At 44.1% G+C, this 18,014-nt stretch overlaps 2 protein-coding genes across 2 annotated transcripts; one reads left to right on the top strand and one right to left on the bottom strand.

The window, feature by feature from the left end:
* The first annotated feature begins 1,636 nt into the window (after nucleotides 1–1,636).
* On the top strand, nucleotides 1,637–3,261 carry LOC118114150 (glycogen synthase kinase binding protein). Its single transcript, XM_035164417.2, has one exon. It carries the CDS (start codon nucleotides 1,769–1,771, stop codon nucleotides 2,279–2,281), a length of 513 nt encoding a protein of 170 aa, XP_035020308.1. The 5' UTR covers nucleotides 1,637–1,768; the 3' UTR covers nucleotides 2,282–3,261.
* A 4,651-nt stretch (nucleotides 3,262–7,912) lies between these two features.
* Nucleotides 7,913–16,705, bottom strand: kcnv1 (potassium voltage-gated channel modifier subfamily V member 1). The gene is given in 5 exon segments (XM_035162898.2): nucleotides 7,913–10,302; nucleotides 10,304–10,707; nucleotides 12,283–12,953; nucleotides 13,405–13,725; nucleotides 16,256–16,705. Coding segments are annotated over 4 exon segments (1,482 nt in total). The 5' UTR covers nucleotides 13,710–13,725; nucleotides 16,256–16,705; the 3' UTR covers nucleotides 7,913–10,200.
* Between the last annotated feature and the right edge of the window lie 1,309 nt (nucleotides 16,706–18,014).

Consider the following 18,014-nt stretch of genomic DNA (forward strand, 5'->3'; position numbering starts at 1 on the left):
TGCCATTGAGACACAGGAAACCTCAGCCGGGCCTTCTGATTGGCTCACATACCACGTGCTGCCAGTGGTAGTAGCTCCTTGTATGGTCGTGAGGGCTCTGTCTCTTTGACTGGAGCGTCAGGTTTAGCCGGGCTGCTGTTTCTCAGAAACTGAAATGTACACGGTGTTCTCACACACGCCCACACACACACACACACACACACACACACACACACACACACACACACACACACACACACACACACACACACACACCCTCCACTGCTATTGTCAGTGTCTACAGGCAGGATGCCAGCAGCTGCTCCCCACGTTTACTCATCATATTCACAGCCAACTATTTCAACTGCATCCATGTATTTAGATAAACAGCAGCTGCTTGTTGGTTTTCCAGAGTTTGACTTCATCACGTTTGCTCAGTTTTCTGAGTCGTGTCAGGAATCTGTCTGAAGGAAATAAAAAAGTGCTCATTCAAACAAAGGCGTCATCACACAGATGTTAACTTCATTAGTTCTGCTTTAATTGTGTATTTCATTCATTACATGACATTTCATTTAGCTGACGACCTCCAATAAGAGAAGGTCCTTCGTAGCAGTGAAGTCCAACTGGGCAATGTAACAGCTTGAAATGCGGCTGTTACATTGTGTGTACAGTCACATTATCTACACTGTCTGTCACCGTCTAATGTGAGGTCCTGTATCTTCTCAGGTCCCTTTAGTCCTTTAGGACAATTCAAAATCTGTGACTGCATCTGATACACAGAGGAACCCTGAGTATCAGCTGCTGTCAATTCAAAGGACATTAAATACAGTTATTGGTGTGTGAAGGAGCAACATGGCTGAAGTCACTAGTGTGGTTCTACAACATGTCCCGATGGTTCTACAACATGTTCCGATGGTTCTACAACATGTTCCGATGGTTCTACAACATGTTCCGATGGTTCTACAACATGTTCTGATGGTTCTACAACATGTTCCGATGGTTCTACAACATGTGCTAATGGTTCTACAACATGTTCTGATGGTTCAACATGTTCTGATGGTTCTACAACATGTGCTGATGGTTCAACATGTTCTGGTGGTTCTACAACATGTTCTGATGGTTCTACAACATGTTCTGGTAGTTCTACAACATGTGCTAATGGTTCTACATGTTCTGATGGTTCAACATGTTCTGATGGTTCTACAACATGTGCTAATGGTTCAACATGTTCTGGTGGTTCTACAACATGTAGACCATGTAGTGTGTGGAAGGTTCCACAGGGGAACCAGGGGAACCAGGGGAACCTGGGCAGTGTGCGGTGAGGAGGTTCCCCGGCTGATCCCAGTAGAACAGTCGCTTTGTTTGTTTTGCTGCGGACAGTTTGTTCTTATGTAATGTGCATTTGGAACCGTCCACAGCAGGAGCGTGGTGGGGGGGAGGCGGGAAATAAAATCACCTAAAAAACACCAAACATGCGGATTTTGGTTCATATTTAGTGTTTTAAGATTTCACAGATGATTGTGTATTTCATAGAGTCTGCGTGGTGGGTGGCCGCGGGGCTCTCGTGTGGTCACGCACTGTATTTTGGTTTAGGAACCCCCCCCCCCCTCTCGCAGGGATCGTGGTAGAGTCCGGGCCGCGTCATCCATTGTTTACAAATGAGCGGTGGCTGTCGGGAGCGGAGCAGCAGCGTGGAGGCAGCGAGCAGCGGCCCGGGGCTCAGTCAGCCCGGATTCAAACCCTCAACCAGCCCACACACACTGCAGCACCGCCAGCCGGCCCGAGCACCATGCCCTGCCGGAAGGAGAACTACATCTTTCTGGAGCAGTCGGTCACCGTGGACTCCAAAGAGGTGGACGCGCTGGTGACCAGAATCGGCGAAGCTCTGCAGCTCCACAACAACAACAGCGGCGGCTGCGGCCAGAAGACGGTGTCGGTGTCCGTGTCCTGCCTGCACGGCCTCTCCGGCGGCGGGGCCAAGCCGGCGGCGATGCTCGGCGGCGGCACCGCGGCTCCGGGGCAGAAGCGCGGCGGCTGCTGCATGCGGCTCCGGAGCCGCGGGCACCGGGGGAGCAGCAGGGCGAGCCCGTACAACATCCCCGGGTCCAACGGGGACCAGGACTGGGACCAGATCAGACCGTGGAACAAGAAGAGGGTCGGCGCGGAGGAGGACGACCCGCACCGGCTCCTGCAGGAGTTAATTCTATCGGGGAACCTGATCAAAGAGGCCGTGAGGCGGCTGCAGTTCTCCGCCGCAGACTGTGCAGATTTCCCGCAGGTGGCGGACACCGTGCCGAGCTGATACCGGGACGCACCGGGACTCACCGGACGCACCGAGCCCCCGGCGGCCGGACAGCCGCACGGACCCGGACTCACGGACAGTGTGACCGAGACTTTACAGGACTGGTAGCTTCGTTTATTAATTTCATTAGTTTGTTACGATGCGTCGGCTAGCAGTTAGCCTAGCTGACCTGCTAGCCCCTCGGCTGCTGAGCCGTGATGTTTATGTTCAATGTGTCAGAGTGGGGCAGACCTCCAGGGGGGGGGGAGCTAGCAGGCTAACGCTAGCCCCTCGTCACTCCCGTGATTCCTGAACAATGGAAGTTCTTCTCAGCCCGTTGGATGATGGCGTCACAGGAAGTTGGAGCTTCCTCATTGTTTTTGTTTACCACTTCATCCCGGAACTGCCTCGTGTTTTGACTTGGCGTCTCCATGGAGCTGTTCCCCGCTCTGACACCAGGGGGATGGGGGGGCGGGTGGTTCGGTTTGTTTACAGTCTGATGCTGGAAGCTGCTGTACAAAGAGAGAAGGGGACCCCCCCCCCCCTTCCTGTCTGTTCTCTCAGTTCATTTCATGTTGTTCAGTTTGTCCTTTAACTCAGAGCAGATGTCTCTGAGCTGCAGCTCCAAGCGTGTCCTCAGTGTCTGAGGGGAACGTCACACACACACACACACACACACACACACACACACACACACACACACACACACACACACACACACACACACAGGGATGAGGAAGAGGAGAAGACACCAACACCGGGCTCGGTGACGTGAAGCCATTTGTCTGTAGTCTGTGTCTGGAGGTCGATGGTCACATGACTCTGGTGGTGCTTTCACATTTTTCCAGAATTCCAGTGAGGAGTTCTGTCTGTTTTGTATTTGTTTCTTCTGTGTAAAGAAAAATCACCACGACTGCTTCGTAACGAAGTTCCCGATAATGTTCCTGAGTATTCAGGCCTTTTTTTGTTGTTGTCTTAATAAACACTTTTGTTTTTCCAAACCTCTGTGGGGATTTTCTTTGGTGGAGCTCTGGTGTTTGCAGAAACCTCACTGGTCCTCTGGGCCGGTGAGTGGACAACGTGGAGCAGGAGGCCACATGCTCATTATCAGCCTATAAATACCGCCCCCCCCTCTTGGCGGATCACAACAGGCAGCATGACACCAGAGGTGAAAAACATGTTTTGCTGCGGTGGCGTTTAGAGCAGTGAGCCAGTCAAGGTCCCTCATTGTTTACAGGGCTCCCTCTGCTGGGGGGGTGGACATCGTGTTTCTGTCTCCAGGTGGATGTTTGGCCTCTGAGCGATCACATTGTTCAGGTCTCAGATTCTCACACACACACACACACACACACACACACACACACACACACACACACACACACACACACACACACACACACACACACACACACACACACACACACACACACACACACACACACACTCTGCTGCTCTCCTCTAATGAAGAAATTCATATTCCACTTAAATCTAATAATTATTTTAACAAAACTATTTAATATTTCACATCACGATTTATACACAAAGGGTTTTAAAACGTAATGCAGTGTTTTCTACTACGTTTTTAATTAAGTGAAAATGTTCAGTGTGATGTCTGAGGACTAAAAGTTCAACCAAAACTTTACAACTAGATCATCACTCAGTAGAGATTCAACCAAGCTGCAGCAGATCAGTGACAGACATCAGTTCTCTAAACATTTCATCAAGATCCATGAATTATTCTCTGGTGTAAATATTAATAAACATCTTATCTGACACTGAGTGTGAAGGAGCTCGTCTCTGTGGCGGCAGCTTGATGCTTCAGGTCGGATTCACAAGCATCACTGACACGAACCAGAGGTAAAAATAGAAAAACTGACTGAATATAAAAATAAGGTGAAGCCACAATTTCTGTATCTGCTCTTAAATCAGATGATGTAATCTGTTCATTGATCATGTTTATAAACAGTCACTTGTCATTGATCGTCTTTATATTATTATCTTTATAATTATGTACATTTGCAAACAGACAATTTCTTCTCTTGTCTATTGTTTAGTGAGAAAAATGTTATGACCATTGAAATCTAAATAGTAAAAACTATACTCATATATATTATCCATATTCAAATGAATAAAAACAAATATATATTTACAATACATCTATATCAGTATTATTTTGGTGGACAAATGTATACAAATATATCAAGCATTTTTAATCTTAAGGAAAACAAGTACTATTTATACTTTTTATATTATTTCTTAATTCCTATTTACTCTATAGTAATGTTTTATGACTATCTTTTTACTTGTGTAGATTAATTTAAATTAGATTTGAAGCTATTTTATTATTTTATCATCTGTTACATTTATCGCTTTTAATATATATTTTTTGTTATTTTTTGTTTTGAAACTAGTTTTGTTCTGGTAACGTGTGAGGATAAAAGTATTGAGTATAGAGTATATATTATTATAATAATACTATATACATATCATCTGACACACTGCAGTGTAATTACTATGGTTGTCCTCTAGAGGGCAGCATGACACCATCAGGTTTTTACTCTCCTCAAATCAACGACTTCTTATATTCTCATGAAATAACTTAAATAATTTAATACGTACGTTCGTTCTTACAACTATATTGTTAATTTTGCAGGATGATATCGTTATATTATTTAACTAAGTCACAATTTTAATAGTCAACGCCAAAATAAACACAAAGAAAAAGAATATAAAGTTATTAAAGTCAAAACTAAAGCGAGGATGAAGTCAGAATTCTTAAAATCATTTAATCTAATGAAGTCAAGTTTTCTTTCAGCCTCATCATCAAACAGTCTTATTATATTAATGTTGATGTGAAATGATCAAATACATGTTGTTTAAATATTTGGTGGCTTTCGCTGCCAAAGGAACCAGGATCAGAATTTAAAAAACAAATGAAGGAATATTTTCGACCAGTTAATCTCATTAAACACTGGATTAAAAAATGTCGTCAACAGCAGCAGAGGAGATTTACTGAAGCTAAATTAAGACGGGGGGGCTATGATATAATAAAACATATGTTTTTTAGTCACACACATGACTCAGACATGATGTATTTACACCACGTCTGAGCCGTGTCACCGTGGAAACAGGTCCTAACACAAACTGGGACTGAAACACAGTTAAAGACATTCAAAGAGAAACGTGAAAATCCAACATTAAGCGTCAGTGACGAATCACATCCGAGATTTTCCTCTGAACTATGAGGAAAATCCCGGAGGAGGAGTTCTTGATCTCTGATTGAACTGAGGATGGAAATAAAAACACAAAAGCATCATGTGGTTTCGCTCGAGTGTCTGAAAACTGAAGTGACAACTTTGACTTTACAGCCTCCATCGGACATTTGATCTGAAAACGTCTTCTATCACAAACGAGCTGATCCAGGAAGCAGGAGACAGCAGCTCCTGTGTTCTGTAAAATGACTGTTTGTGTCAATGGAGCCTGGAACAGAGCGATTTAAAAGAACTTTGACTCTTTAACCAAGAGCTCTGACTCCGTGTGATTCACATCATGTCGTCAGATAATCATCTGATCCTGTCGTCAGCCGATCAAAACATTTACACGCAAAAGTATTCCTGCTGTAAACTGTAAATAAAGATGGACTGAGCCACAAAGGTGAAACCAAAGTGTCTCTATCGCCCCCTAGTGTCTGGCTGCAGTATCGGTCATAAACCTCCTCCATGTTAGCAGATGGGAGATGGGACAACTATAAAAATCTAAATAAATGTTTGTAAAGATGTTTCTGTCATTTCAGGTCGTTCTTCTCTCACTGATGTTTGTTCAAGTGTTTCTGATCAGTTTGGTTTGAATCAGTTATTGATGATATAAAAACAGGCGGAGACGTCATGATTGACAGCTGAGACTGACTCATGATTGACAGCTGAGACTGACTCATGATTGACAGCTGAGACTGACTCATGATTGACAGCGGAGACTGGCTCCTGATTGGTCGAGCAGGTGTATGGGCAGGACCTACTGCACAGACTCCGACTCTATAGATATTTTGTTTTCCAGAAACAAAATGCTCAGAATACATAAAAGTCATTTGATCGTGGTGCACATGAAGGAGAACTCTTGTTGGACAGGAGTTTACGCTGTAGAGTTTCTGAGGTCCAGTCAGTGAACTCATAGTAAATCATGTGAAACGTGTCTGGACTGTAACATGTGCAGCAGCAGTTTGTGGTGCGTGGACAGGATGAAGAGCGTCTTTCACATCTGGCCTGCAGAGCGTCAGACTGACACCGTGGACAAAGAGTCCAGAGGTCTGGAGAAGCTCTGGTGCCGCCGCTGTCACCATCACTGATACATCATGACCTCACTGTCGAGCAGGAAAAACAGGATTCACCTGCTGCACAGACAGTTTCAGAGGAAATAACCAGGAAGCTGAAAAGGTTCAGTGTAAACACATTATTTTATCATTACGGAAAATAATCTGGGACCTAAAGTTGAGTGTGTTCCAGCAGCAGCGGTGACGTTGACGCCTCACAGGCTCAGGGAACATCGTGGATACTGAATTTACCAGTGTTCCCTGAACACCTCACACGCAGGCGCTCGGTAGATGCTACAATTCACAGATGTTCCATAAATACGTTAACAAAATTTCTGCTGTTCCCTTAACGACTCACATTTAGACTATCTCTAGATGCTAACTTCTCTAGATGCTAACTTCTCTAGATGCTAACTTCTCTAGATGCTAACTTCTCGAGGTGCTAACTTCTCGAGGTGCTAACTTCTCGAGATGCTAACTTCTCGAGATGCTAACTATCTAGATGCTAAATTCTTTAGATGCTAACTTCTCTAGATGCTAACTATTCACCAAACGCCTCACATTCAGGATGTCGATAGACAGTTTACAGATCAATGTGTCACATGTCCGTTATGAGTAGATGCTAGCAGTAGCTATAGCGCACATCAGCAGGGCCCCACTAAAGAGTTTGTGGGGCAGTGGTGGGGCCCATCGGGGCCAGACATTTATTTTCATGGTACTCAGAGGATAAACTGTGACTCTCTAGCACCACCACCAGACCAAAACCACTAATCACGTTCTCACAAGAAAAAAATCAATACCTATGTGGAAAATAGAGAATAACACAGAACGATGGATGGAACATAAACGATTTCTATTTTCTATAAAAAGTCCTGAGGACACGAGGACGGTCTGAAGAGAAGAATGTGAGCGTGGCCTCGTTTCTCTTCCTCTCGCCTCCCGTCAGCTGGATTCCTGCAGCTTCGTCCTTGGAACGATCTCATCCAGCTCCGACACCTTCTCTCCGGACAGAACTGGGCTAATGAGGCGTCCCGGCCGGGGAATTCCTGGGGAACATCTGAACGTTGTGCTGCTCCCTCCGGTGTGGTCGTTATTTCTGAGCAGCCGACGTGTGAATAAAATGTTTCCTCTGTGAAAACTGCAGATGTGTTTAACACGGCAGACCGATGGAGTGATAACAAACAGCACAAAATACTTGATATGAATACAAATTTTATTTTATAAATCCCTTTAGTTTTTTATTATCATGATTTAGTTCATAACATGTGGACGTTTTTACAGTCCACATGATTTATTCAAATGATTTGTTTTCTCTGACCAACAGTCAAAGGCTGAAGGATGTTCAGAGTATAGGTCATGAACCCCTCCTCCTCCATGTTAGATTCCTCGTCGCTTCACTGGAGCTGAATGAATTCATGAAGCTGGTTTTAGAAGCAGAGAGGACAGAGTCCCAGCAGAGAGGACGGACACAGGACACGCCAGCAGGCAAAAGACGTGTCATCACATGAGGACACACTGTGACCAGAGGACGATGATGAGAGGATCCTTGTTTAGTTTGAATATTTCTACATTTCACACTAAAGAAAGCTCAAAGATTATGAATGATATTCTGCTACAGGTCTCAGTGTTGAATGTGGAGGTGCTGCCTGTAGTTTCATGAACCTGAGTTCAGCTCGAGCAAAACCTAGTAAGACTTGAATCTACACGTTGATGTGGCGTGTTTATCACTCTGTTGAACGACAGCAGCTGAGAAGGTCATTCTTCTTCTTCTGGTGGAAGAAACCTGGGACGAAGATGACATGAGTTTAAATGTGTTTAATAATACACTTGATGTTAGGACAGATTCAGATGATTCATTTTACTAAATAACTTCATTATAAAATATAAACTTGTCTCCTAACAGTTTCCTTCGATGTGAAACAGCAGCTGCTGCATCTTTACGATCCATCGTGTCACCGTCTCTTTCATAAGGCGGAGTTTATACACGTCGCTGCTGATTGGATGACACCTCTGACACACCCACCAACAGAGAGGAAGCAAAGTGAAGCCTGCGACTGCAGCAAAGCCACGCCCTCTTTTTCAGAAAGCACGGCTGACCATGAGGGGAGGAGGAAGCGTAAGAAACATTTCATCATGTTGTGGAAGTAAACTGAAGCTGTTATATTTCTTACTCACATTTCTTTACTCTGTCCGTGTAATAGATTTATTAAAACCTTGGAGATCGAAGGACACATTTGAACAAGACTTCGAAACGGGACAGAAATCGTTGCTCCTACTTTTCATCGTCGAGTTCCTCGTCCGTAGTTTTTCTGTAACTAAGCAACCAACTGCAGAGGAGACAATCCACTTCCTGTTTACATCACATGACCAGAGTACGGTCATGGTCATGTGACGTGTGTTTTCATGTGTGTTAGTGTGGATATTAATATTTATAATATTTCTGATAAGGAGCTGAAACGCTTGTGTGGATGGAGGTCGATTTAATTTTTCAACGTGTGTGTGTGTGAGATAATATTCTTTGCTTTAATTAACATCGTGTATTTAACATAATATCCAGGTCGTCAGAGACAGATTCTTATTCTCCAGTGACTCTGTGTGAGTTTTACTCTGTAAAGCAAAGATCCTCTGAGTTAAACACATGAAGTCGACACTAAACGTCTGTGGCTCCGTCCTGTTGATGCTTTAAAGAGGTCGTCCCTCGTCTTTGCTGATTCTGAGTGTTTCTGGAAACAAGAGGAGCAGATGATCGGTGAGTCGAGCTGGAACGACGCCGGTTCTCTGGGGAACCTCAACAGACCGGAGTGGAAAACAAGCTCGTCTCAACTGAGCTGACGTTAAGTAGGACAGGAGATTTTTCAGTGGAGCTCAACACTGTTTGCTTCATGTCTCAAATCGTCGCGGTCCAAACAGCTTTTCTCAGGTTCACGTCATGTCTCGATAAAACTCCTCCTCTCTCCCTCTCTTTTTAATCTGGACCATCACCACAGGTACAGCCGATGATCTCCTGCCTCGCTGACTTCACCACTGACCTGAATTCACCGTTTGATGCCTCCGGCTCTGCAGCCAGAGAAAAAACTAACTGGAGCATCACATCTGCATTTTACATTTTTAAGAAGAAATAAAAAGAGGTTCTTTCAGAGAGAGAGAGAGAGAGAGAGAGAGAGAGAGAGCCGGGAGGTCAAAGGTCACAACACGCTGTGGGATAAAATTGCACATGAGAAAAGGTCGTGGTATCAAACTGCTGGTTCCAGTTTGAATCTGTTCATATTTTTGTGATGAAGGAAAGACAAAGGAAAGACATGAAAAGACAAAAACATCTGATGTCCAATCTCCAAACCCGACAGCGAGAGAGAGGAACGTCTGTGGCTCCCAGGTCAGTGATTTGATTCAGTCACTGTGACATTTGAAGGGACCGCTCTGACCCACAGGAGAATTTACTGATGACTGATTCTCAGAGTGATGACGGTGAGGCACCGATGGTTTTTAAGGTGGTGCAGAGAGACCACGTTGTATATGGAGGAAAAAACAACTTTCCACTGAAGCAAGATTTTTGTAGCAATAAATCCAGTTTCCAGAAGCATGGTGAAGCAGTGCATTATGGGAAACATCAACCACCAGGTCTCGTCTCCTGGTTCTACCACCACAGTTCCTCTCCTCTGCTGCTGCGAGTGCTCGCTCGCCTCAACATCTCCAGGACGCTCCTGGCGTAGGCGTCCCTTAGGTTCACGCCTCCCCACCCCCCCTCCTGTCTCCACCATCGAGCCCCGGGCCAGCCTTTTGAGCATCTCGCCGTGCCGCATCGCCGCCTCTTTCATCTTCAGGGTGAAGTAGCAGGCGGAGAAGCGGTCGTTGATGATGGCGATGGGCAGCGCCAGGATGAGGATCCCGGACAGGATGCAGAGGAAGGCCAGCACCTTCCCTAAAACCGTGTCGGGCCGGATGTCCCCGTAGCCGACCGTGGTCATGGAGGTGGTGGCCCACCACCAAGCGGCTGGTACGCTGGTGAAGGTCGTGGCAGGAAGGTCGTGCTCCAGAGCGAAGACCACCATGGCGAAGATGGAGATGCCGACGCCGAGGAAGAGGAGCAGGAGGCCGACTTCCTCGTAGCACTGAGCGATGGTCATACCCAGAGACTTCAGGCCTGAGCAGAGGAGGAAGAAACGGCAGAAACTTCAAGTTACATTTAATTTTCAACAGGTTGATTCTCTTCTGTGTTGGAGATGTCATGTCGGCCATCTTTATTTACAACCTGTGGTCAGAAGTCTTCACTCACTGTGGCGTCAGATTTCAATGTGCAGGAGAACAGTTTTCATTCAATAACATTTCTTAACCATAATAATAATCTGAGTGAAAGTTGAACATTGACACATCCTCAGTCTTTTAGTTTCTCTGTTTTCTGATTATGTCACTTTGTAGAGAAAAGAGGGAAACTCATGTATCCCCCCCCGTCGCCAGCGAGCGACAGATTGTGAGCGTCCTGGTTTCCCTCAAACGTTGAAAGAGGCGACTGAAGCCACTCGGCGAGGAGGAAATAACAAGAGCCGTAAGAGGAAATGTATAAATACAGCCACGTACGAGCCAACGTTCACATCCCGGGATGAATCTCTCGATTCTCCTGTGAGAGACAGAGACGAAGTTAAAGAGGATCTGACACGAAGTGTTGACGCACTAAATCCTACACACTGGACCTTTAAAGAGTAAAAGTCAGAATAACCTTTTTAAAGGACTTTTCCAGTAGTTCTTGTGTTTGAGCGTCTGATGCAGGTTAATCAGGTCTTTTTTCCCGTCCAGTCTGAGGCTTCAGTTAATAAACAGAAAAACTCGACTCGCAGGAGAATTCATCTCCTGATAAAAACCTCCTGAACCATCAACACTGAAGGAATCCTAACTGGGAGGAGAACTCCCATCGTCCCGCATTGCTTCACCACGTCAACAAACTCTGTCTTTTAATATTCTCATGAATGAGACGCCCCCTAGTGGCAGAAAATTACACGTTGCTCCTTTCAAATTCACTCTTTAAGTGTTGACCTCTAAAATGACCTCATGACTGAACCAGACAACTTTTCCATAGCCAAACACTTTTCATATTTTTATCCTTCTTTTCTCTCTCACTCTTTCTTTGCTGCATCGTTTTCCTCTCCTCTTTCACTCACCCCTCCATCACCACTCTCTCCATCTTCTCTTCTATTATTCATGAGTTGAGTCCAGGGATTATCATCCTTCCTGAAATCACCCACATCAAAGTGTTCATACATCCCTGACACACTCAGACACACTCACACAGAATAATCTCACACTCTCTCTCCTCCTTCCGTCTCCTCAAGGAATTTACCAAAATACAAATCAATATTTCTTTTCTCTCGTCCGTGTCGTCCTCAGAAAACCTCCTGGCTGTAATCTCAAGCTGCAACTTCACCGAGAAGAATTTCCATTTCTCTTTCACATCTTGTATCTGAAACCGCCGACGGGCTGCGGACACGTGTGGAGGGAACGAGAGTGAGAAACACGCCACGCAGCCGTCAGCACATTAATCCAGACGTCTGCACCTCAGGTCCCGACATCACTTCAGACTTTTTGTCTGAACGTTCTGTATCATGTTCTTTTCTGCGTGAACACGGTTCAGGTGTGAGCTGAGAGCAGCGGCTCCAACAGTTAACTGGGCTCCACCCCCACCCCCCCCACTCTCAAAGAGTAAAGGGCATAGATCCGTGTTTACCTGTCGAGTGTCGTCCCAGCTTCAGCATGCGGAGGGACCTGAGGAGTCGGAGGACCTGCACCACGCGGCCCATGTTCTCCAGCTCGGTGGTTCCTCCATGGAGGTTCTCCACCGCCAGCGTCACATAGAAGGGCAGGATGGCCAGCAGGTCGATCACGTTGAGGATGTTCTGGCTGAACCGACACTTATCCCTCACACAGAGAAACCGAAGTACCAGCTCGCCCGTGAACCACACCACGCACACGTACTCCAGGGCATCAAACAGTAACGGTGCGCTAATTCCAACGTCACTCACTCCAACGTCCTCCCCTAAGTCCAGCGAGATGAGCACCATGTTGATCAGCGACAGCCCCACGAAGAGCAGGGACAGTGAGCTGAAGGTGCGAGCTGCCCGTGATGAGTCAGGTTTCTCCAGAAGGTCCCAAAGGCGTCTGCGGAGAGCAGGGAAGACAGCGCCTATAAAATCATCTTCATCATCATCATCAGCCTCAAACTCTCCCTGAACATCGAGGCTCTCCTTCTGCTCCTTGCGGCGATAGTAACGCTCGCGGCAGCAAGGGTTGATCCGAACTTCGTCGATGCCCCAGTACTCAATCTCCTGCAGGAAGGAGACCTCACACAGCTCCTCCCTGACGTGCAGGTGACCCGTCCGGTAGAAGTTCATCACGTACCTGTTGGCAGAAATACAGAGAGACGAGAAAGAAGTGACACAGTTATTGTGCTGTCTTTGCTTTACTGTACGACTCGAGGCCATTTCTGTCCTTTATAGGGGAAGAACAAGAAAACGTATGGATCTGGTGTTAGCCTTGCTCCCTCTGTGATCTGATCTCCACCAGGTGCAGTTCTGACACATTCTGGAAAGAAAAGTCGTCCCAGCCAATCGGACCCGTTCTCACTGAAGACTAAAGGTGGATCTTGGTGGTTTTGTTTGCAAATACTTGCATCTTTGTGAAAGTTTGTGAGCAGCTTTCTTGCACATCGATATCACACTGTACTTAAAGTGAGCATGAGATTCTCAGATCAGGGTTAGTACAAATTTTGGGTAGATAATAATTTGTCATCTTTGATTGTTGCAACTCGACATTTTGCGCGGCAAAGGGAGGAGAGGGAGGTGCCACCTACTGGAAGGTCTGTGAATTTCGGTCAAAGAAGAACTCGTTCTCCAGGAGGTCCGCGTCATCGCAGAGCTCCAGAGCCGAGTCTCGGCTGCAGGAGGCCAGTTTCCCCAGCCGGGTCTCTGGGTAGGACGCCAGCAGCTCCTGGGACAGCACGTAGCGACTCCCTCCAACGTTGATGATGAAGAAGTCAACGTCTCTGACGCAGGACGCCGTCGTCTCGCTGAAGAAAACACTGGAGTCCAGAGACACCGGTGAGGTGCTGTCGCCGTAGAGCTCAGCCGCCGCCACCGAACTTGAAGGGCGGCTCATGGTGGAGGGGGGGGAGCTGTTGGAGAGTTGAATGTTGAGAGACGTCAATAACGTTCATTTCAAAAGGAAGCAAATTACTCTTTATGGCTTCTTTATCGGCTCATGTTCCTGTAAACAGTTATGCACTCCCTAACCCAACAAGATGATAAGCCATTATGCAAACATTTAGTGGTGGTTCACCGGGATGAGCAGTAGGTGGCGCTAATCCTCCAGTTAGGTGCCATTACACCACTGTAGAGGAGGGCAACAACTTCACCTGATTAAAAGAGCTCCAAACTAAGCTCAAACCAAATAAGTAAATCTATTAACGTGATGAAAAAATATTTGTTCTTTACGTCATCATTTCTGTCGATGCACCTAAACAACCTTTTGGGACATGAACTTTTTCCCACCTATGTTTGCACATAAAAACAGGTGGATTGAAATGCACCTCATGTTTCTAACTGTCTGTCTGCGGCTCAATGCTGAGCAGGTAGTGCTCAGTGATAGAGCTGCTGAGTCTATAACTCTGTGACCATTTGAAAAGACATGAACAGAGTGAAGTCGTCTGTTTTATGGACTTGTGGAACCTGCTGTTGTCAGAAGGGACAGGAACATCCTCACGTAACCTCAGTTATTACAGCAGTGGAGGATGAAGAAGAACGAGACACTAAGAAGCAGAGAAGTTAGAACAGTCCGTGTCCTACTTGTGCAGATCTCTGGCTTCTGCCGTATTTAAATATTTTAGCTGGCTTTTCTAATTAATAGATCTAATGCTACTTTTCCTGTGATGATTCTTTCCCTTTTACCAGTTGTGACGCTGTCATCTCACTAATTCTCTGAATATTACATGAGGCCATTTGAGCAGAGACAGGATTGGGTGGTCTCCACCTTTTAAAGCTTTTAAAGGTTAAAGGTTGAAGCAGCCGCCAATCCCTGCTGAACCGTTTCCCACTTATGTTTCTGGGTTGTGCAGCGTCCGTTTGTCCCGTTCTTGTGAACACAATATGACTTGAGAGAATTTCTTCAAATATTCACTTAAATGTTAATGCTGTAATGTGGCCAGGTTAAAATTGTAAAAAACGATTTATTGGTATCTCCATACAATCTGTGTACAAGACATATTTTAATGTATAATGACCCTGAACCCAAAACAGCAATAAAAAGACTTAGGTTTTGATAATTCTTCAAATGTTGTTTGTCTGAATCTGAATCTGTCTCTGATAACGAAGCACGAGCGGCAGAAAGTTTAGTAACAAAGATTTAATGTTTAAGATTTAACAAACATGCTGCGATTCTTTATGTTGTATTTGGGCACAAAAGTGATTTTACTGTAACTAAATATTGAACTTGGGTTTAGAACATTACAAACTGTAATAATTCAAATTAAAATCTTGTTCAGTTTATGTAAAAAATTACAACTTGTGCTGTTGAGGAGAATCACACATTGATCTTATTTTTCCTCTTCAGTTTTCAGTAGATTCAAACCAGAGGGACTAACACGTGATGTGTGAGGTCAGATTAAAGGTCGTAGCTGGAGGACGTGTGTGTCCTCACTTCATATACATGATGTTTGATCTAATTCATGTTCCGACTGTTTCTGTGCAGCCTCGTCTTCAGCTGCGAGATGAGACCGAGAACGAGTCGACATTAACATTTAACAAGAGAAACCACAAAGTCTGTCTTGGAGACAGAGAGCTCTGATATAAACGATTGTCCAGGAGGATATGAATAAAAAATACTCTCAGCTCTGACGCATTGTTTCACAACATCTTAATCTAAAATGAACCATCTTGAGAAAACAGCCTGTGATTAAATTTATGACAAAACTCTTCAAAATGCAATAGATGCATAAAAGACTGAATATGTATTTTCTATGTTTTCTTTCCACTCGTCTGTTATAGAAGAAAAAATGAATAAATCAAAATATTTACAGAAGCATGAAGAAACCGACAGATTCAGTCAGTTTCTCTCAAGTCGACATCCACAGAGAAACTCATTCATAGCTTTTCTGTAAAATGTCTCAGAGAAAAATAAACTGAAATAACATAAAATCTCACTGGGCTGATTTCTATTAATTTCTAATTATTATAATTAGTCTCAATCAGTTACAAGCACCTGCAATTATATAATTAAAATATACAGACAGACAGACAGACAGACAGATGGATAGATAGATAGATAGATAGATAGATAGATAGATAGATAGATAGATAGATAGATAGATAGATAGATAGATAGATAGATAGATAGATAGATAGATAGATAGATAGATAGATAGATAGATAGATAGATAGATAGATGGATAGAGAGATAGAGAGATAGAGAGATAGATAGATAGATAGATGGAAATAGATAGATAGATGGATAGATAGATGGATAGAGAGAAAGATAGATAGATAGATAGATAGATAGATGGATAGAGATATAGAAGATAGAGAGATAGAGAGATAGATAGATAGATGGATAGATAGAGAGATAGATAGATAGATGGATAGAGAGTAGATAGATAGATAGATAGATAGATGGATAGAGAAGAGGAAAGAGAGATAGAAGATAGATCTTACCCGGTCTAAAAGAAGAGAATCTTCAGCACTTTGTTCGATAACTCCACATTTTCTTGATTAAAATCCAAACATGTCCCTGTGTTTTTATTCATTGCTGACGGAGATGGTTTGAATAAAGTTTGATCAGTCTTTGTCAACAGGAGATAAAACTCGTGTCATCAGTCGGGTCTGGAGGAGGCAGCAGCTCCTGGAGCATCACTTCTCTGCTCTGTGATTCGCTGTGCCGGTTTAAAATGTTGTGGAGGAAAATATGGAGGGAGATTAATGTCACGAAGACCGTCACACTGTTTGAGGGTTGTTGTTGCAGACCGTATAAAGATGGACGACACTCGTCCCATGTACATGAAGGAAGCCAAAATATCTCTGATTGTGGAGCCGTGGGTCGAGGTCCCAAACCTGACCAACCATGTCATACGTCATGATTGACAGATGAGACTGTTTTTATATCATCAAATAACTAATTCAAACCAAACTGATCAACTGAACAAACATCAGAGAGATAAGAACGACCTGAAATGACAGAAACATCTTTACAAACATTTATTTAACGTCTACTTAGATGTTTTAGTTTGGTCCATGTCCCATCTACTAACATGGAGGTGGCAGGGTTTATGACGGATATTGCAGCCAGCCACCAGGGGGCGATGAAGACACTGTGGCTTCACTTTGAGGGAGCTGTCATGTCGTCCATCTTTATTTACAGTCTGTTATTAGATGTTACAACATAACACACCTGTTAGTGGGATAAGATCATTTCTGTCTTTCGATTTTTCACGTGATTTATCAACGATCAGAAAGATTTAAAAACAACCTTGTTCACGTTTTAATTGAAAAACTCCATTAAATAAATTAAATAATCTGAATTACAGAGTTTAGTCAGAACCGCAGCTCCGGTCGCCTGCGGCTCGGCTCACTGTGGCTTCCTCCGGCTCTCGTGGCATTAATAACCCTCCATACTCTTTCATCCCGTTTGAAAGCCTGCTGCTAGGCAACAACATGGTTTTCTGAATCAAACTTTATTGGAATTAAAAAGATGCTCCACTTCTATCGCGCACATCCCTGATGCCACAGCGCCACCATGTGTCCTGCGGCACATCAGAATCATGAAACCTTTATATATGTCAACACTTCTGCTCTGATTAATGTTCATATTCCAGAAGACGTTTTATTTTAACACTTACAAATATAAATAAATGTCTTATTCCAACTTTCCAGGGAAATTTAATATTTCAACCAAAATCTGAATATTTGGTACAATGCGAAATAATGTTAGATACGATACTAGATACAATATGATAGAGTACTATATACGATAAGATAAGAAACGATACTAGATAAGATATTGTACATGATATTACATATGACTCAAGTGTTCCATATGTCCTCCATACTAATGACATATTATAACAAACCACATGTAAACTCCTCATACTGCAGCAAATCACAGCCACAGATTATACAGATTACACATCATGTTTGTCCAGTGTTCCTTCATATCAATGGATAAATATTGAAACCTGTGTAAAAATCAACAGTGTTTTAAAGAAGGTCTCCATTAATGTAGAATTAAATGTATTGGTAATAAAAGATATTTATAATGAACTGAATTCAGAATGAACCTCTGTAAAAGAAAGTTTGTTTTCCTGCTGTGTCTGAGACGTGGAGAAGTTTGAATCTGTTTCAGGCGGCTGACCACACGATGCTCGTCTCCAGGGACAATTACAGCTGCTCCGTCCTGTCAGGTGGACGCTCCTGCTGC

This window comes from Hippoglossus stenolepis, chromosome 8 (assembly GCF_022539355.2).
Source record: "Hippoglossus stenolepis isolate QCI-W04-F060 chromosome 8, HSTE1.2, whole genome shotgun sequence".
NCBI lineage: Eukaryota > Metazoa > Chordata > Actinopteri > Pleuronectiformes > Pleuronectidae > Hippoglossus > Hippoglossus stenolepis.

Coding starts and splice junctions, on each gene's coding strand:
- LOC118114150 (XM_035164417.2), top strand. CDS start 1,769: ATGCCCTGCCGGAAGGAGAACTACATCTTTCTGGAGCAGTCGGTCACC.